Genomic DNA, 20,868 nt, shown 5'->3' on the forward strand with positions numbered 1-20,868 from the left:
TGCGACAGACTAGCGACCTGTCCATGGTGTACCGTGCCTCTCGCCCTGTGACAGCTGGGATAGGCTCCAGCACTCCCCGGTGACCCTAATAAGGATAAGTGGATGGATGGATGGATGGAATAGTTGTTTTCTACCCTTGGTCAATTATTTGATGTTGCAGCTGGTGATTTATGCTCATTTTAATTCTCAAAAACTGCAATCTCTCCTTGCAGCTTTGCAGTTACACAAAACAGACCTTTACTGTGTAGTGTTTTGTGCTTTCTTGGGTTTCCAAATGTAGTTCTTGCTACTACTACTACTGCTACTACTAGTAAGAAGCCATGGTGTTGTAATAGATGCAATGTGGAGTTTAGCATCGTCATCTGGATAGGAGCATGTTTTACTCCAAAACCTGATAGTGCCTTTCCAGGTGCACGAGCTGTCAATTACATAAGCATCATCATAGATGATAACAATCCAGATGGTCCATCTTCTCTTTAGTCTGGAGGACACAGTGTCCAGCTTTTCCAAAAGCCATAGAACAGTTTTCTTTTTTGCCTCAGCTCATTTTAAATGATCTTTAGCCCAGAGAGGACAAAATCTTTCCTGGATTATATTCGCGTGTGGCTTCTTCTTTCCCTGATAGAGATTTAACCTGTATATGTTGGTGGCACTGACACAATTGAGTTCACAGATGGAAATTTCTGAAGGCATTCCTGAGTGCATGCAGGAATTTCTCTGACGGAAAATTATACTTGTTTTTAATATTCTTCAGATTTCTTCAAATTCTCTGAATCCGTTGATGATAGGGGTGGGCGATATAAACGATATACGATAGAAACGATATAAATTTGGCCAACGATAGAGATTTTGACTATACCGCTCTATTGCAATAGCGCATGTTGATGATGTCATCAAGCTGCGCCTGTTTTGGTCGAAAGCGGCTACAACCATTATCATCTGCAAATTATTCCGGGCGACAGTCATAGCAAAGAGATGAAGCACTTTTGAAATATGGGGAAAGCCAAAAACTGCGCTTCCTCCACTTCCGTAACATAATGTTGAATTCTCTCGCAGCTGCTCTATTCCCATGTTGTTGCAGTATATTAATAACTAACCTTGTATTGTGGATGAATAATCTCAGTTGTTCTCCTGACTGAAGTTTGGCCCGTGTATAGCATCCTGCTATGCGATTGCATTTGTCCCTGACCACCAGAATCCCTCACGTTAACTTTTATCAAGTGGAAAAAAAGTTGGCGTTCATCCTCCAGCTTCACTGTGCTAATGTTATGCTAACATAGCTGTGTCGCTAGCAATCACGTAGCACAACATTGTATACCAGGTAGTCCAACTTCAGTAACCCTGCAAACGCCACTGCTGTTTTTTTGTTTGGGTTTTTTGGCTTCTACACATGCAGCATGTTCAAATTCCCCCCCTAAATTTTCAAGGTCAGGGCATCAAAAGGGCAAACTTGTATAAGAAGGTATTGGTGCACAGTGAGCAATATGACATTCTTTTTAATTCGTACTTAATGTGCAAACATTTGTGGCAGACAGTGATTAATTTAGTGTCGGGTAAATGACGAGGGTGTTACAGGAACTGTGGTAAATGCAAATGCAGCTCCCAGTGCTCTGATTGTCTACTTTTTTTCTTGTTTTTAGTCATATGGTGATTTGCTCTTTGTGCTCTAACAATTTTCCTAAATTTAGATTAAAAAGACTTTCAAAACGCCAGTAAAGTTCTATGTTTGGATTGTTTCATTTGTGCTAAAATGTTATCTCAACTTTTCTTTAATCCATGAAATATATTTGTCGTGCTTTTGGAATAGAGCTCTCAGTTATTTTGATCTATCTAAAACCTGTTACAAAAGCTGCTCGGTTTATCCAGATATTGTTTTACATGTATCTAATGGTTTGAGATGAGGTGGCAGATAGTTTACTTATAATTCTTCCTTTTAAACTGGTTGCACGTCAGTGAAGCAATGCAGCAAGGCTCTTATGTCACATAAACCTCACTGCAGCTATTGTGAAGTTATTTTTATGTTGTACCCTTTTGCCCAGTTTTCTTTAGAAGTTTCCTTTAACTGTTGTTTCTTGAACGACATTTCAGATGATGGAAATTGAATTCTGAAAGCACTTTGTGTTTTTTTTGTTTTTTTTACTTTCCTGTGCGTAATAGGCACATCTTCATTTTCAGTTTCTCAGTCAGGTGACTGTTTCTATTGACTTTTCACTTGGTTTAACTAAAAGGTTTCTCAGACTTTTGCACACACTGGAACTACTGTCAGGGCTTTAGAGTGCGACCCAATTTCTCAATGGTGTGACAAAACAAATAAATCCTAGGCCGTACCGGCGCAACGGAAAAAGGTCTCCGCAACTCTGAAATTCTCTGTGTAGCCAACAGCACACAACATTATGCCAATATCGAGGCCTTAACTGATCATGAAGGTGCTGCTTAGAGTAGCTGTTCGATTGACTTGTGTGTCACACGCGTGTCTCTGCACAGACGCGCAGGAAGGGGAAATGACATAGGGAATTCCCACAATAATCCAATAGCACACGGCGCACCTGCGCATTCCGCCAATGTGCCAATGTTCCGCCAAAAAAAAATCCTAGATCGCACTGGTGTGACCAGCTGTTCATGTAAAAGAAACCAAAAAAAAAGTCTCTGCAATTCTGAAAGTCTCCATGTGGTCAACAATAGACACACATTATGCCCATATTGTGGTCTAAACCAATTAGAGATAGTCAAGGGCCCAAGGTAAGATGTTCAGATACTGAGATGTTCAGTTCAAAGCCTTTAAGGCACTTTTAATTTTGACTTTCTTTGTACATATATTGTAAGATATTTTACGTTTAAATTTCAGCTCAGTGAAGCACGTTAAGCACAAGAACTTTTTCAGTACCTTATTTTTCACTGCGCCTTATGTATGAATTCTGGTTTTGCTTACTGACCGCGAACTGATTTTATGTTGTACGTGGCGCTTAAAAAAATCTGTCAAAATGTTTTAGTACGACTTTGGTAAGCTATGAAGCCACACTGCTTGATGGATTGTTGGACATTATGGCTACCGTAGTCAGGAGCCTCGCAGAGTAATACATACTGTGCTTCAACATAGGGCTGCTCAATTAATCGAATTTTAATCTCGATTACGATCTGGGCTTTCAACGATCATTAAAAATGACTGAGCCGATTATTGGCCCCTCCCTCGTGCTTTACTCTCGCGCTGCTCCGTGTGGCAAATCGAGCGCACCTCTCTGCATTTCGAACACGTGTCACAACAATTAGCAGCGGTCCCCAACCTTTTTTGCGCCACGGACTGGTTTATGCCCGGCAATATTTTCATGGACCGGCCTTTAAAGTGTCGCGGATAAATACAACAAAATAAAACTAGTACTGGTACCAAAGAAGATTTATTCATAACACACGTGAAAAGACCCAGGAAAACCGAGTGAACGATAAAAACGATAACAAAATAACGCTGAAAACCGATAAAAACCCTGAAAACTATACATTTCACACCTGAGCCTCAACTCTCGCGGCCCGGTACCAATCGACTCACGGACCGGTACCGGTCCGAGGCCCAGGGGTTGGGGACCGATGATTAAGAGGACCCGAGGGAAGCTCGGAAAGCTAAGCAGAAGTTATTTGGAGAGGAGAGTGACTGCCGTTGGTTGAAAAGAGAGGTAAAAAAAAACCTTCAGTGGTGTGGAAACATTATGGGTTCGTGGAGTCAGACGTGGATCAAGTAGACATAGTGTGTAAACTTTGCTGCAGTGTCGTAGCTGCACCACAGAGCAACACTGCAAAGTTCACTAAACATAGATGTTTACATTTTTCATTTATTTTTTTATTTGCAAACATTTGCACTGTTATCAGTATTTGCACACTATTTTATATTATTTTTTGGCAATCTTTAAAGTCATTATTCAATACATTGTTATTGTTAAATAAATATCGTCAAATAATCGAGATCTCAATTTCAGTGAAAATAATCGTGATTATCATTTTTGCCATAATCGAGCAGCCCTACTTCAACATATTACTACCATATTGTGTATACAGACCCCAAAATGGAAACTGTTAAGAGACATGCTTATGAAGCAGATTTCCAACTCTATCAGTCAGCAGTAGAACACGGGAATAGAGCAGCTGCGAGAGAATTCAAGATTAATGAATCAATTGTACAGAAGTGGAGGAAGCAAGAAGAATTAGTTGAGTAAAGCGTGACTTATCTGACTATTTGGTTTCGTTAAATGTGCCTTATGGCCCAAAAAATATGGTAACTTATCTTTGTTGTAGAAATGTGCTGCAAATAAAGAACTTTGTGTTGACAAGAAGCAAATACTAATGCATTAAGACTGGGCGATATATCCAGTTTTTAAATATATTGATATACTTTTATACAAGATATAAGCTATGACCATATCATTTATATCGATATAGTCTATGTTGCGTTATACTTATATGTGTGGAGCTGCAAGTTTGCCTCTCTTTCATCCACTTTTGTCTCTACGCTTACGTTCTAATACTGCGCATGCGTGAAGCACAAGAAGATTCAGCCTGCTCATTTCTGTCTGCCGTTTATTTACTTTCCGGTTCGTTGAAACGTCGCGGCAAAAGGTCGAGGAAAAGCACCAAGTTTTTTAAATGGACTAACAATGAGGTGGAGTTGTTGCTGCGAGTAACACGAAAGTACAACGTTACAAAAGCGAGTGAGAATTAAAGAATTTGAAGAAAAGCTATCTGGAGCATGTACAAACTGATATTAATCTTTAATAGGGCTGTCAAAATTGAGAGCAAACAAAACAACTGCTGTATAATGCCCTCCGCTATCTTAGTTTAATTGGCTAATTGGTCACATGACTGCATCACATGACTAAAATGCGTCATCGTTTTAGAAAGTCTGCGTTTTCTCTGTCCACACTGCAACGCAAACGCACTGTCTTCAAATGTATTTGTTTTCGAGAGCGTTTTCAAAACAGGCCAAAATGGAAAGAAAACGATGCAGTTTCAAACGAAAACACATTAGTGTGGACGTAGCCTAACAATCAGTGGAGGACTTGGGTTACTTGGGATTAAACAGTCATGTGAAAAAGAGTTTTCCCAGTTCTGCATACAGCTGTGTGGAAAAAGAAAAATACACCCTTACTAGTTCCACTAGTAGCAAATCAATCAATCAATCAAATGTGCTTGATGCACAACTGAGAGAGATTGAAGAACTCAGCATCTGTGACTCTACAGAACTCGGTGAACATGTTAAATATAAAAAATAATGACAGTATGATTAGAATAAGACTGGACGACAGGACAAAGCCTCTTCTCTCTTAAAAGAATGTGGCAGCACAGCAGACTTGGAGATGTTTGGCCAAATTGCACAGCAACATTTTTGCAATAACCAGACACGGCATATCAGCACAAACACCTCGTACCAACTGTCAGCACGGCGGTGGAGAGGTGACGATTCTGGCTTGTTTTGCAGCCATGCCTGGGGACCAACCATGTGAGTTCCTTTGTATACCAAAGTATTTCAGAGTCAAATTTGAGGCCATCTGTCCACCAGCTAAAGCTTAGATCATGCAACAGGACAGTGATCCCAAGCACAGCACAGCTTGATTTTCAACGCGTAACATAAGCAGAGACAACCAAAGCTGTAGAGTCTCACGTTTTGTCTGAACTCCTTCCTACAGTGGAGTCACTCTCACCACAAAATGTTTCTGTGAAGTGCTGCAAGGACTGCTTTTCACTCACTTGGCCGTCGACCTTGTGGTGATACTTAAATAGACTACCAAAAGAAAGATCTTCTGGATTTGCAGATATGTGGGTAGATGAAAAGTTTAGTGTTGTCACGTTAACTGGCAATCACGCATGCAGCGTGAGTAATACTGAAGCACTGTAACAAATAATTTTCTACACTGAGTGAATTAGTCAGTTAATGCATTTCTCTGGTTCTGTTTGATGATTATACTTCCTATGTTTTATGGATTTATGGTAAATATAATTTCCTTTCAGTGTCAAATTGGAAACTTTGGTTATCCGATGAGTCCTGATGGAAACTGTTGTGACTTAGTGCTTTTTAAATAACCTCTGTATTCATGAGTTTTAGGGTGTTTTTGATCATCTTAGCTGGAGGGCCATGCTATTTATAAGTTTGACACCTACAAAAAACCTCCCCCTCTTCCCCTTCAGAAGCAGAGTGTGGTCTGAGGTTTGGTTACTAAGTGATGGAGCAAAAACACGCAACACCAAAAATTTTACTGCTGCCGCCCTCGTGCTTTCTTAATCTGCCTAATGAACTCTGACTCAAATACGTTAGCAACAAGGGTCGCGCATTTTTAGACCTTTACCGCTTTCTTTTTTAAATTATGTCTAGAGTTCAAATTGCAGATTTTTTCGTTGTTTTGTTTTTTGTCAGTGCCACAGTATGAAATCACTGTGCCTTTTGGGCTTCTTGGTCTGTGGTTTGGTTACCGTCTCTATATACCCTGTGGGTAAAATTTTGGTTTGATTTAGAAGAAAAGGTAAAAAAGAGCAGAAGTTTCATAGCTTTGTCGTCAGAGATGGTGACACATGTTGGTGACAGTTTGCACCTCGGTTTTCGTACAAGAGGTCAGACTGGAATCAGATTAATGTTGCGACTCTTAGTACTTAGAGCTGTAGCAAATATCGATGTAGGACATTACTTTGAAGATCAAATGCTTGAGTATCAAGTCAGAAAATGCTGCAGAGATTTAACGAAGAGATGAACAATAATGATAATATACAGTGTTTCACTGAAAACACATTTCAGTGAAACCAAGATGTCTAGAAGGGCTTGTGTGTAGGACTCTTTCACTATCGCAACCATGGCGTCTGTTGTCTTTGGGCTTTAAAGGAAGTGGTTTTTCATCTTGAAGCAGCAACTCTGCCAAAGGTGACATGCATGGTTTATTTTGAGGTTTCTATGACATACTCAGAGATTTATACTAAAAGTTTTAGTGTGTTTAAAAAAAACCAAAAAAAAAAACCCTGACTTCTCAGATGTGTACTGCATACGTGTCACGCTAATGCTGGAAACAAATCTGTATGATGAGTATCATTGCAGTGGCCATATATTTATCCTAGTCACAGTTTTGTCTTATTTCAGCAGAAGGCTAAATTCTGTTAAACTTGATAGAGGAACAAAAAATATTTTAGCACTTAATTTTCACACATCTTTCATAGACGTCTTTGCAGATTCAAAATAACCTTTACGTCATTACCACAATGTTGGAGATGCGCGTAAAGCCAACTGAAACGTCGCATGCAATCGGCATTTCATGTGCACTTTTTTTATGAGCTGTGATTTTGTCCACTTGCCCAGGATGTGATGAAATGGGCGGATGATTAAAGGATGATCTCAGATTATCTGATTCTCAGTTCAGATCTGCCAGGAGACTGAACAAATTTAGTAGTGTACTTTTTAGAACGCAGAAAGCCCCTACACTGCACTATTTGAACTAAACAAAACCACAACACACTGGGACTTGAAGATACAATGGTAAGATGTTTCTGTGAGACGTTTGCTGTCCCTGGCCACAGCCTGACACCTGGCGATTCACACAGCTGAACACCAGGAAGTCTCTATTAACTGCCTGTCCTTGTCGTTGCAGTGTTTTGGAGCAGCAAAACCTCAAAAACAACAGGTTCTTGGAATAATCTCTCTTGTTTAGACCTCTCCATGTGAAAAAAAAAAAAAAGGCCTATTGGGACCCGCCATATTGAACCCCACCTCACCACAGGAATCTAAAACCCTATCTGTATTTTGGGGTGTTGTTCAGGTGGTGAAGACTCGGTGTCACCGCTTTACCTCGACACCCCACCCCTTACCGAGCGCGCGTCTTCCCTTTTTTTGCCTCAGTGCTGCTGCCTGTGTTTTGAACTTATCTCAGTGTGGAACTGGCAGGTTCAGGGGTGTGATTGAGGTTTGAAATAGAATATGTGTTTGTCTCCAGTGCCTGCAGATGTCTTCACTTAGGAAGGTAAACATCGCATGGGCTGTTTAACTGTTAGAGGCAACAACCAGCCTCATCCCCAGGGCCCCAGGAGGAAATCAAGCACAAATGACACTGTTTTGTGTTTCACCAGACATCTGTCACCTTGTTCGCCCGCCATACATGCAGGGTACCGCGCGATGCCGCTTTTTTTTTGCAGCGGGGCTCTCGAAGCTGCCGTTATTTCTCCTGCCTGTGCAGGAGTTTTCAACCATAAACAAGAAGACATAAGTATAATTTCCACAGACCCTTTTTTATTTAAGTGTATGTATAATATGCCAGAAATCTAAAATATTTTGACCCTGTAGATGATTAACAGAATCCTTTTTTTTCCAAAAGCTGTGGAACATGTTTGAAAGTTGTGTATTTTGTCCCAACAGAAAGAAGAAGGAAAGGTCCAAGGCCAGCTGAACCACACAGATTCGAGCCAGTACATCCGCGACCTCAAAGACCAGATAGCAGAGCTACAACATGAGGTGAGACTCCTAAAAACAAGCTACATGTTCACCTCAGTCACACTACCATTTTTTTGTTGTTGGTGTAAATGCTTTGATCGAATTTTCACAACAATCCCTCAGATATGGTTTTACTTTGACTTGAACAGATTAGTTGAAGTGTTAACTACACCCAGAGACTTCCTGTGTGGTGCTGAAGTTGCGAACCTCTTAGAGATGTATTCACAAACATGACTTACAGAGGTTTATATGGCAGAACATTGAGGCACGATGCAAAGATGGATGCACATTCAAATGATTGATATCTAAGAATGAGTAAAATGTCACATATGACGTCAGAAGTGACACATTCCCCACAGTCTTAGTCACCTTTATTCATTATTATTGGTCCTGTCAAGCTTGTTGACCTATGTCATGTGTTTGAGAAAAGGTGTTTTAAAGAGTGCTGTCTCAGTCGTTTCCCTTCCCTGCCAGTTGTCTTTGAGTTTTAGATTGCCCGACAATGATTCTTATTATTTTAAGCATGCACAATGAGCAAAACTGAAACTGGTTTAAGTCCCGTCATGCACCTCCTGCACAGTTTCAATTAACATCATACAGCTTGAAATTTTATGTGCAGCATCTCAGATGTTGATTAGATCACCGTTTCCTTTCACATGACAGCAACAGGAAGGCAGTGTGCCAAGTTTAGAGAGACCCAGGTAAATGTAGGGTTGTTCGGGTTTTGGGTTGTTGTTATCGTTTTTATGTACTGTGCTCTAAACTGGCCTCTGAATGCATCTCTTTCTACATGACTGTCTGTTGCATGGCAGGCCAACCCAGGTGAGTGTTTTCAGATGTTCTGTGTAACACCCCCAGCTTTTCAAGCCTGACCATGTGTTGATCTTTACCCAACCCCTCTTTGAGTCTGGTTAATTCATGGTGTAGGAGACCATCCCAAGTGCTTCAAGGTAAAGCTCAAGAAAGCGGCCGTGCATGGCTGTAAACTGGAGGTGGGGACGTTAACTGAAAATCCACTGTTCAAAATAAAATTTAAAATTAGTGCATATGTAGGCCCTTTTTGAACTTATAGCTGAAAGATAATCGGAGAAAATACAAACCCAATTCCAAAATAGTTGGGACTCTGCAAAGTGTGAATAAAAACAGAATGCAGTGATTTGCAAATCTCAACTGAGACATGAAAATTACCGGTATTAGCTGATTTTGAATTGGATGTAAGAGAAAAGTTGGGACAGGAGAAACAAAAGAATATCTTGGAACTAATTAGGTTAATTAAGGTCAGTAACGTGAATTAGTATAAAAAGAGCATCTTAGAGTGGCAAGGTTTATAAACGGAGTCTACAAATTCAGCAACAGTTTCAAAATAGCGTATGCTTTTGATTGCTTTAACTATCTCATCATCTAAAGTACGTAATGTCAGAGAGTCTAGAGAAATCTCTGTGTGCAGAAAAGGCCAAGAACTGGATGTTGTGATCTTTGATCCTCGGACAGCACTTCATTAAAAACAATAAAACGATTATTTTTGCGATTAGTCGACTAATCAGATCATGCATCCATTGGACGTAAAACGTACAGCTTATTGCACCAGCATGCATCTGCTCTTATATAACTATCATTAGCTTACAGCTTTAAGTGTTTTAAGGTATGTGCTAACTAAAAATAACAACAAGATGATAGTTTATTAAATTTTAATGACATTTGCAGATTGTTTGGGTGAAGTTTAATAAACTCAGCCGTCTGGTCCTTGCTATCTAAAGGCTCTAGTGAGCCTTGCCCCCGGCTAGCTATCGAGCTGGTGGGTAACAGACGTCTCCGAAAACGTCTTGATAAACTGAGCAGACATTTGAGGTTTACACAGCTACATTCTCGCCTGAAAATATGTTAAACGTTTATTTTGTGACCCAGAAAGAATAATAAGAGTAATATTAAAACTAACTAGCAGCCGGCATTGTTGGAAACTGAGCAGGGCCGCACTATGAATTCTGGGACACTGCTTCTTCTTCTTCTTTGGGGTTTAACGGCAGCTGGCATCCTTGTACATGCAGTGCTGCCATCTTCTGTTTCAGTCCGTTATTACACTCTTAAATCCTACTACTTATTGCTGCGTCTTTTGGGATCTAACAAAGCTTCAAACGACGCTTCGACTATTAAATCAGTCGTCGACGATTTTAATAGTTGACGTAATCGTGACTAGTCGACTAATCGTGGCAGCCCTATTTCTAACTAACCTGGATAGCATTAGCTTATAGCATCGCTCTCTATCATCTAAATATATTTCTGACTTTTAAAAAAAAGTGCAGCAATGCAAGTCTAAAAAATTTATGGATGAAAGCCAGATTGGCTATAGCCATCTTTTATATACAGTCAACGCAAAAAGTTCCTTACCAGGTATTTTGTTTTCCGAGAGAAAACAAATCCTCCAGTCTCAGACACTTTTCCTTTGCCTTGAAGCTCTTGGAAGCACCTTAAACTGTTAACGTGGTTTAAGGTGCTTTCTGCTACCATGCGGTCTTAAATGGAACATAATTATATGACTCTTTGTCCCAAATCCATACTACACATTGACTTTAAGTGTTGAGATTATAAAGCACATTCGTGCACACATTCAATAAACTCATCAAAGATTGAAGCAAAGACAGCATATAAGCTTTGTGAATTGGACGGTGACATTTCTAAACCTCTATATAATTTTATATTGAGATGTGTGAATAAAAGCTTTTACTACAAATTTAAAAGAGACAACTTGTCTTCCTCCGTGTGAGTGCTGTAAAAATATTTATTTCATGTCTACTAATTATACAAACAGGACACTCACCAGTTGTATACTCTTGGTGTGTAGTATGGCTCTGATTTTATTGCGTTGTTCCCTTTTGTTTTTATTTTTGGTTGAACTGGTGCCTGCATGTTGAATTTGTAGAGGACATCTCATCTTATTTGTTTCAGTGTTTCTGGTAAAATGTCACCAGCTCCCACTGACAGTTTGTTCATATCACGTGTGTCAAGTTTTTGTTATCTCACTGAGTTGCTAGCAGTCACAGGTTGTCCAGGAAGCCGTGCAAGAGTCATATTTCTCTGTCGTTATTCATTTTAAACATTAGCGTCACAGCTTGGCTGCTTTTTTTTCTTCTGTAGCAGCGCTACTTTGACACTAACAGAAAAAATGTGGATATAATTATGTTGTGAATTCAGCTGCATTAAAACATATCACTCTGTAGAATCAAAGGGAAAAATGATTCTGTAAACTTTCTGATAAGTCGCACTACTATTAAGTAAAACTGGCCACAGGAAACACATTTGTTGAAATTCAATCCGGGACAGGAAGTGCTGAACTAGATATCCGCTCTCTATATTTCCTGCACCTGGCTAAAAGGTTTGACCAAGACTTTCTTCCTCCCTCTTTCCTTCTGAGTACAATAACAGCAACCGAAAAAAATAAATAAATTAGTGAGCTGTCTATACAACTATACCCATTTTAATCGTTCACACTTAAACCTGCTTCAGAGACACAAGACAGTGAAGCAAAAATAGAGCTGGTCCACGACGATATTGGAGCAGAGGATCTCAGGGAGGTGATCCAGGCCTTAGCACAGCACCTCAGGTCATATAGCATCTGTAACAAGCAGTTTGAGATTCCTTTAAGCCAGTTTTCTTCTGAGCGTGCTCACACATGTGACAATGTCAGGATATCCACCGTCTCTGACATCCTGTAGAGCCCCCTGGTCACAAACCAGGTGTGTAGAGTCTGGAGCTTTTGGCTTACTGGGATAACTTGCATGTTTGCTGACCTCATTTTTTGAAACTTTGGCTATATTTAATGTGTGCATCCACCACTGTAACAGTGTATTTATGACAGAAAATAAAGAAAAGCGTAATATGTTAGCTGTAATTTTTTCAAGAGGTTTGGTGTTCATGCAGCTGCCTTCAGGCACAGAAGTCTGATCTGTAGGAGATTGTGTGGCTCCTGACTCTCACTGTTTGCTTTCACAGATTCGCTGCTTAAAAGGACAGAGGGGGCGCTTGGCCAATCAGCCCACTTTTGATGGGATCCATATTGTCAACCACTACAGGGCGGATGATGAGTCTTACCAGTCTTCGGACGACGATGGGGTCAAGGTCTCCCCCCAGCAGAGGAGCCGTATCAAACTACACCCCAAACTCGAGGACACCGACAGCGATGAGGAGGAGGAGGACGGAGAGGCCCTGCGGATCTCTGTTCCTCAGAGCAGCAGCCACAAGACCACCTCCGTGTGAGCGGCGCCCGCCGGCTGCTGAAGTGGAGACGGAGGCTGTCAGCACTAACTGTGGAAGAGAGGGTCATCCAGCAAACCATTTCAGAGGAGACTCCTGAACTTGAAGAATGAAATGCATCATCATCATTTGATATCCTGAGAATCACACGTGGATTTAGTTTTCTTTACCTTCCTTTTGCAGTTTTTTTCTTGTTGTTGTTTTGGGGGGGTTTTGTGAGTAAAGCCAGAAGCTCAGCCTGAACCTCAGTAGAGGCTCAAATCACGTGGAGCGTCTCAGACTCTACTGGGCCACAGAGACCTGACAAAGAGGAGGAGAAGGGAGATCTCAGTCTATCACTCCTGACCGCTTCTTCTAGGTACAACACAGAAAAAGAGACTGTGCAATAAAAACGTTTTACTCTATATTACACACTTCATGTTTTTATATTTTAAAGCTTTTTATAAATGAACATCAGAAATGCATTGATGCCGTTACTACTAAGTGTCCATCATGCAGAGGCAGATTTGTATGAGTGCTGTGCGTGCGCATGTATAAATATCTATATTTCTAATGTCTTGAAGAGCTTCATCAGAGCCTGGTATCAAACTCGCTTGTATCAGTCAGCGACGACTTGATGACTTTCTTTGGCCTTAGCATGTGCCGCATGCCTTTCAAGGTCAAAGTGACATTGCGTACATGTAGATATGTAAATGTGTATCATGTTGTTTGTTTCCCCCCACTTCCTTTTGAACTTGAAAATGCATATCTGGTGTTTAGAATATGCTGTACATTTGAGAGTAAAGGGACATATAATGTAGTTTAACACAAATAACAAATCCTGCTTTTGAGACGAGGGAGGTGAATTCCTGGTAGAATAACTAGTCACCCCTCTTTAGATGCTTTTGAACTCTCCGTTCTTAAAGCAGTTAGCATGTTAATAAGTGCAGATGGGGACAGGTTTATTTCTTAGCTACTGTTGCTGTTTTACAAAGTTCTCTGAAAGCATCACGATCTCACTTTCACGATGAGGTAAAAGGCGAATCACTTCAGTGCATAATGCATCTACCGATGACTCAAAGCTGAATGATGCCTCTCATATGTTCTGAGTGTCACTAATTTGCACGGAATTGATGACAGTCTGAGAGAACTTTGGTCAGGAGATGAAGCCGAGATAAAGCAACACTCAACAGCACAACATGGAAACTAATCGGGACCGGCAAAGTGTTACCAAAGCGAGGCCTATGTTCTGGATCTACAAGCCACTCCATTTCATGACCTGGATGTGTAAAAGTGAATTTCTCTGAATGTCTGAACACTAACTTCTGTATGAATCGAGGCAGCCGCAGTCTCCAGGAACCAGCAAAGATTCTGACTTTGAGCAGGTGATGATGATGTTAATGTCTCTTTGCTGATGGAATAGAAGAGGAACACCTAATGGCACTTTTTTTGAGTCTGCAGTGCAGTATGGACACACTATGATGCAGTCAAGCACACTCTGCAAACTAAATGAGATTGTTATATATATTATATATATGTATGTATGTGCGTGTGTGTGTGTGTGTGTGTGTGAGAGAGAGAGAGCGAAAGGGATGAATTCACAATAAAATTGTTTGATAAACTCCTGGCCTGGTCTGTCTTGTAATGGTGGCTGCAAACCTCTAACCAGAGTCTCCTCGTGCAGGCTGAACAGCACATGTGGGATGTTTAGTCTCAGCGCTGCCTTCCTCTGAAGATTCTTAGCTTAGATTGACTGTTTCAGGAAGTGATTTTTCTCGCGGTTTTCAAAGTTGAGCCTCAACTACTAATCATTTCATGCAGAAAACCACATTTTAAAAAGAGCATCTCTCTTCGGGCACTGAAACATTTACCAGGTTTGTGTTTGGTTTTTTGGCTTTTTCCCCCACAAAATGCTGATGATGAGTTTGTGTTGGACAGTGAGGCCAGTCTGTTAGTGATGTAAGCTCAGATTTTTAGAACTTGCGTTGACTAGTAAGGTTGGCGATTATTTTATTTTTTTTAACGTGGCGCAGTGGAAGGTCGCTTATTTCTATAGCGGGTGCCAGATGTTACAGCCACATCAATTCTATTTTAATCTCAAAATTCGGCTTTATTATTAATAATACCCGAGTTTAGCACAACCTAAACAGCAGTACTCCTGCGCAGACACGGGTGTGTGAATACAGCTGATTTTATGTATTTTATTGATTTCTTTTTCTTTGATTGACCTTTGCAAATATTCGAGCAGATTTAAACGTGCGTCCTGAAATGTTTACTATAAGGAGAGCGCGATACAGTGGCGCAGTGTGGGAGGCGTGAATCATTTGGTGAGTTCACATGTAGAGGCGTTTTAAAAGCTGAATTTCAACGGAGAGAAGAAAATATTTGAATACTGCAGAAATAATGACGCAGTTAATTAATTGTGCGGTTATAAACAACCGCATATCAAATCAAATCTAGTTTCAAACCGCGAAGTTCTAACATCCTGCGTAAAAGCGACATCAAATCCCTAAATGTATTTATATTATTAATATCATTAATATTATTATTATTATTATTATGTGCGTGTATTTAATTGTGATGGCATGATGCTACAGTTAAGAAACCGTCTGCCTATCGGGCAGCAGGCCCTGCTGCAGCTGCTTTTATCGGTTCGAGCTTCATATCTTCTCCAAAAAACTGTATCCGGATGCCGTGATGCGTCTAATCGAGCTGGAACATGTGGTCCTTTAATTTCCTGTCCTTTATTTACTGATAACGGTTTGCATGTAGCCGACATTATAAATGCATTCACTGACATGTTTGTGCCAAAGCCGTGTAAACGGTCTGAAACCTTTTTGGGCGTCCAGTTGTCTGATTTGGAGGAAACTTCACACCTTTACATGCGTGGAGGATTTGACCGGAGCGGATTTACTAACGGTTACCTGGTGATATATTAAAATAATAAGTCAAGAAACGCAATGAAATGAAAAGTCATCCAAAATGCGCATGTGTGAATTTCGGCTCCGTGGCAATTCAAGCGTCTCAAGCCACGAACAATAAAACTTTAAAGCGCAAACATGGCCTGATAGCCACCTGTATTTACTGCAAACGAATGCAGGTTTTTGATCACACTTTCACTTCAATGCCGTCTCAAAACTGTTTTATTACACCTGCAGTGGATGAAAGGCACCAGGACGCACGACTCCGTCTTATTGATCAGCGCGTAATGACGCTCTAATCTTCGACCTGTGCGAACAGAAAACAAACTGTCTCCGTTATTTGCTTCTTCCTCTCGGGGTAATGTGAAACGGTCACCGCAGGCGTTAGGACGGAGAGTGTCTGTCACATAATAACAGTTTATGGGCTCAAGTGACCACCAGACCGGGACAACACTTTGTCCTGTGTGGAGCCGGCAGTGAGTTTTGATCAGAGAGACACCGCGGTGCGTTTTTATGTGAGGATTTATTCTCAATGAATTATTTTTCCTCTAGCGTTTTATTGGCTGAACTCAACCGGAGACACTCTTGGCAAACCCGCAGCGTTTGGTCAAATTTTAATTGCAGCCTATAAGAATAATAAGACTACCACGCCGGTTCAAAGTTTCTCCCACCCCTTTATTTTACCACGACGTGCTACTTCAAGCTCCCCAGCAAGGCACCCTGGGGTGTGTCTCCCCGTTTCCTCTCCCCCTGCCCCCTTTAAAGATTGAGAAAGGCGCCGATAAAGCCTGTATCACCTCTCCCGACTGCCCCGGGCTCCATGGGAGACACGAGCTGCAGTCTGCGAGAACTTCGGCAGCCCCAAGCTGTGGAAAAGTTAAACACTGCAAAAAGTGTCTCATAGACTTCTCGTCCCAAGTTGTAGGCCTACTTTTAAACAATAAATAAACTTTTCTCTTCTTCATTCCACCTGCGTTTCTTGTAAGAAAGGAAACCACTGTCGGGTTCTGAAATGAGTCCGTTTGCTCTAAAGATGCAAGACGACGTCGCCCCCGCTGCAGACAGTTTTCCTACAGCCTGCTCTGACTAAAACACTGCAGGCGGATATTTTTTACAGCGCACTGAGCTGTGGCGAGCAGCCTCGACACCTGTCCGACGACACCTGGCAGGCGTGACCGACAGTCCGCGCATGCTCCCTTGTCAGGTTGAAACCTCTTAAAGCACTTGGGAGCAACATCACCACACCAGTAGATGTCAAATCTTGGAGCGAGCGGCCTCGGGCGCAGGAGGACTGCTCTCTACAGCTGGATTATTGTCACTGATTTGTTCTGTTCCGCTTCAGAGATGCCCCGCTCCTTCTTGGTGAAGAGTAAGAAGGCGCACAGTTATCACCAACCCCGAAGTTTTGAGGATGACTACAACAAGCTGGACACGATACTGGCGCACATATGCTCGGGTATGCAAAAGGAGGCTTTTCTTCAATATTCCCCTCTTTGTCAGATGACACTTTCAATGCTGTATTTGATATTGATATAATCTGACGGGATGAGGGGTATTTTTCAAAAGTAAAATACATTTTTGATCGCAACACTTGCCAATAATTTGTAAGATGAATAATGCTTTAAAAGAAAAGCACTTTACAGTTAAGAGTCATTGTAGTGTTTTGTATTCAATTCTGAAACTGTTCTTTTGGTTAAATGCATGTATCTAAATATCTCGGGTTATTCACAGTTTTATTACATATTACAACACTATTTTTATTGTTATAACATATCATATATTAACACTATTACCACAAGAAAAATTGACGTTATCTCTGACTAATTTTGTCCACCAAAAATCCAGTTTTGTTTTGACAAATTACCGAACTGGCGACCATCGACGTCATTTATCAGCCCTTTAAAAACAACATAAGAATGGCTTTAATTGAGTCACCGGTCATTACGATGCTGACTGTCATTTGTTTTGTGCTTCTCAGAGGGAGATAAACTCCCAGAAGAAGACACGGATATGTCGGTGGACAGGTACGACCTGTCTCCGGACTCCCACCTGGGCGACGCAGCAGATTTCTCCCCCAAGTCTCCGCTGAGCTGTGCCGACAGCCTGTGCCCTCGCTCCCCGGACTATGAGGACTTCTGGAGGCCTCCATCTCCCTCCGCCTCGCCAGGTAGACAAAGACACACACATACATTCACACATACTGATGATCCTGCAATAGATTACATTTCATGTACACATGAAAGACCCAGAGCGGAAACTGTAAAGCGTCCAGGGCGCACAGATCCAATGCAGACTTTGATTTGTATTTTTTCCACCATGGTTTAGAAAACATACAATACAATGTTCGTTTCGGCAAACTAAATAAGCAAAACAGGCCTTTGTGATAGTTTACATATTTTGCTGTTTTAATCATTTTCTGAGATTGTTTTAAAGGATCTATTGAAGTTATTCTTCACACAAATACGTTTTTAGTTTTTATAATAAATCAGAGCAGATATCATCTAATCTAATTTCATTTTAATCGGACTCAACCACAAATCATCACTTGGGGAATCTGAAATAAGTTTTCCCCTCAATGATTCCTCTGAGGCCCCGTAGATCCCTGGAAGTGCTCCTCTTCGGTCACTTCACTGCTTTCATTAAATTTTTATCTGTTCCCCTCTCCAGCTGATTCGGAGAAATCTCTTTCTCCCCTGGTGGACGAGACTCAGCCCTTCACCGTTCCATTCCGGCCATACGCCTGGAGCAGCAGCTATCCCAGGCCGGAGCTGGTGCAGCCAAGCCTCCATACGGGAATGGAGGTAGCAAGAGGCCCGGCTGCGATGGGCTTCTACGGAGACAGAAGCACCCATCCTGCCCTGTATGCAGACCGAGCTCTGGGAGAGGAGACCTATGGTAACTACAGGAGGCACGCTGCTGCTCTGCTGTTTCCTGAGGCAGGCCTGCACGGAAAAACCCACGGGGTGAACGCGCAGTCTGATCTGCTGTGCTCTAGCCTCATCATCAATGGGGCTTACAAGTGCGTCAAGTGCAGTAAGGTGAGGACAGAGAGCAACGAAGAGAGCTGTGATTTCATATAGCCCAGTCTAATATAGTGTCTTCTATAAAATGCATGCATGTTTGTAAGAAAACACCAATAATTTAAAAACTTGGGATAATTTGATTTCCGCTCAACTTGGCCCCAAGCAAAGACTCACTGCAGCTGCTGTCTTTTGGCTGACCTCTGACCTCCCTATAGGTGGAACAAAACACAAACAATTGACTCTCCAGTTACACAGAATCGAATTTTTTTTTTCTTCGATGGTTTATTGCAAATTTTAAAACGTTCTTATCGTCAATTCATTGTTGTTCTCAGGTGTTTTCCACTCCCCACGGTTTAGAAGTGCACGTCCGCAGATCACACAGCGGCACCCGGCCATTTGCGTGCGAAATCTGCGGCAAAACTTTCGGACACGCAGTGAGCCTGGAACAACACAAGGCCGTGCACTCTCAGGTATCTTCACACCTCAAACCACAAGATGCAGTTTGCACCCTTTTCTTTTTTTGGATTCACATCTTACTTTCAACCCGCCTTCCTGTCAAGCGTGGATGCGCTGACTCGAAAATGTGACTAAAACAGGCCTCTGCTCACGTTTCAGGAAAGAAGTTTCGACTGCAAAATATGCGGTAAAAGTTTCAAGCGGTCGTCAACTCTGTCGACTCACCTGCTTATCCACTCCGACACGCGGCCGTACCCATGCCAGTACTGCGGCAAAAGGTTCCATCAGAAGTCGGACATGAAGAAACACACCTTCATCCACACAGGTGAGCGAAGAAAGGGACGAAACTACATTTGTTGTTTTGATTGTTCTGTAACCGAGGTAAAAGATCTGTGCGCAAAATCCAATTTTTAAGCAGCAAAATGTATAGCTCTCATTTATTTTTATTATATATATATTTTTTAAACCCTAAATCAAATGTATTTTTATTTTTTTTTCTCTTTCAGGTGAAAAGCCACACAAGTGCCAGGTGTGCGGGAAGGCGTTCAGCCAGAGCTCCAACCTCATTACGCACAGCAGGAAACACACCGGATACAAACCTTTCGGCTGCGACCTCTGCGGCAAAGGTTTCCAGAGAAAGGTGGATTTGAGGAGACACAAGGAGACACAGCACGGGCTGAAATGAACTGACGCGGCACCATGGAGTCAATCTAATCTGACTTCAGAGCAATCATTTGCTCATTCCTAGGAAGTCGTTTTTAGACATCCGGCATTTTCGACTTTTCCTCCTTCTGCCATCCACCTTGAGGACATTTTTCGGATCAAGATCGACTCTGACTCTCATTTAGCTTGTTAAACGTGCATTGAACCTATATTTAACAACGACAGATGGTGTTTTTTATTTATTTTATAAGGGAAAAAAACGTTTAACGGGCGACTTTTTGCAGTGCGAAAACGAGCAACACTAACGAGACCAGCCTGCTGCAGAATGTTACATGCTCACAAAACCAGAGATAAGCTGTGGACTTTAAAATACATGACATGTAAGCGCGATAATAATAATAATAATAACAATAATAATAAAATTGTCTGTGTCTTAAGCCCAAAATATTAGCAGTCACACTTCAATAACAGGATTGGCAGAGCCATAAAGAAACAGATGCAAATCTGCGCTTCTCCAAAAGAACAGACGTAGGATTTTGTTGTCAGCTACAGCGATGCTGGCAAAACAGTTCTTCCACTGTCTGATTTAATAATCGCTTCCATTACCAAGCTGGTATCTTTGGTCTATTTTGCACATTTTCTTGTCAAATTTAAACTTCTATCGTTTACAAATAAATATTACTTCTCTTCAAATATGTATTCCAGTTTCTTGTTGATGTTTTAAAATGATTATTATGATCAAATTTCAATGCAGTTAAAAATATGGATGAGTTAAGTTTTTCCAAACGAAAACAGAGACGGAACGGAAAAAGCGTGCATAAAAATAAAACAGATTACATTAAAGTAAAGGTCGGGTTTCATCACCTAAGTTTAAAAAAATTCCACAGAGCGTCTTTTTTTCACTGTCGTCAGCAGACGCGTCGGTAGATTTAAGGTCATTAGCAACAGTTATTTCAGATTTTTTCTCGATCGAACACACACACACACACACACACACACACACACACACACACACACACACACACACACACACACACACACAGGGAGAGAGAGAAATAAAACTATGATCTAATCGAATAAGAGCTTTACGTTCCAGAGTGTAAACTTTAAAACAAAGGCGCCAGGACGTTGA

General features: G+C 41.3%; 2 protein-coding genes across 7 annotated transcripts in view; both read left to right on the plus strand.

The window, feature by feature from the left end:
* The window catches only part of evi5b (ecotropic viral integration site 5b), a 47,715-nt gene extending 34,635 nt beyond the window's left edge, over positions 1-13,080 (plus strand). For 4 of the 5 annotated variants that reach the window (XM_005919805.3, XM_005919804.3, XM_014332869.2 and 1 more), the window contains 2 exons: positions 8,372-8,467; positions 12,434-13,080. In XM_005919805.3, the coding sequence (XP_005919867.2) occupies positions 8,372-8,467; positions 12,434-12,697 (360 nt within the window). In that variant the 3' untranslated portion in view covers positions 12,698-13,080. Of the gene's footprint in view, positions 1-8,371; positions 8,468-9,258; positions 9,269-12,433 lie in introns of all 5 variants that reach the window. The other variant, XM_014332870.2, reaches the window with a different exon arrangement.
* Positions 13,081-13,464: 384 nt separating this feature from the next.
* On the plus strand, positions 13,465-20,697 carry gfi1ab (growth factor independent 1A transcription repressor b). Of its 2 annotated transcripts, XM_014332873.2 has the most exons (7): positions 13,465-14,547; positions 16,937-17,050; positions 17,573-17,761; positions 18,262-18,632; positions 18,950-19,087; positions 19,233-19,398; positions 19,580-20,697. In XM_014332873.2, the coding sequence occupies exons 2-7, from the start codon at positions 16,939-16,941 to the stop codon at positions 19,756-19,758; spliced, it is 1,155 nt and encodes a 384-aa protein (XP_014188359.1). In that variant the 5' UTR covers positions 13,465-14,547; positions 16,937-16,938; the 3' UTR covers positions 19,759-20,697. The 2 variants fall into 2 exon arrangements, with proteins under 2 accessions (XP_014188359.1, XP_005919870.1); XM_005919808.3 differs by having other exon boundaries at positions 13,465-17,050.
* The last annotated feature ends 171 nt before the right edge of the window (positions 20,698-20,868 follow it).

This window comes from Haplochromis burtoni, unplaced genomic scaffold, assembly GCF_018398535.1.
Source record: "Haplochromis burtoni strain Fernald_Lab_line unplaced genomic scaffold, NCSU_Asbu1 Contig_13, whole genome shotgun sequence".
Classification (NCBI taxonomy): Eukaryota; Metazoa; Chordata; class Actinopteri; order Cichliformes; family Cichlidae; genus Haplochromis; species Haplochromis burtoni.

What these genes read in the sequence shown, in the direction of transcription:
- gfi1ab (XM_005919808.3), top strand. Translation starts at nt 16,846, where the DNA reads ATGTCAAATCTTGGAGCGAGCGGCCTCGGGCGCAGGAGGACTGCTCTC. An exon ending in ATCTCCCTCCGCCTCGCCAG is followed by an intron (nt 17,762 to 18,261) that starts GTAGACAAAGAC and finishes TCCCCTCTCCAG; the next exon opens with CTGATTCGGAGAAATCTCTT. An exon ending in ACACACCTTCATCCACACAG is followed by an intron (nt 19,399 to 19,579) that starts GTGAGCGAAGAA and finishes TTTCTCTTTCAG; the next exon opens with GTGAAAAGCCACACAAGTGC.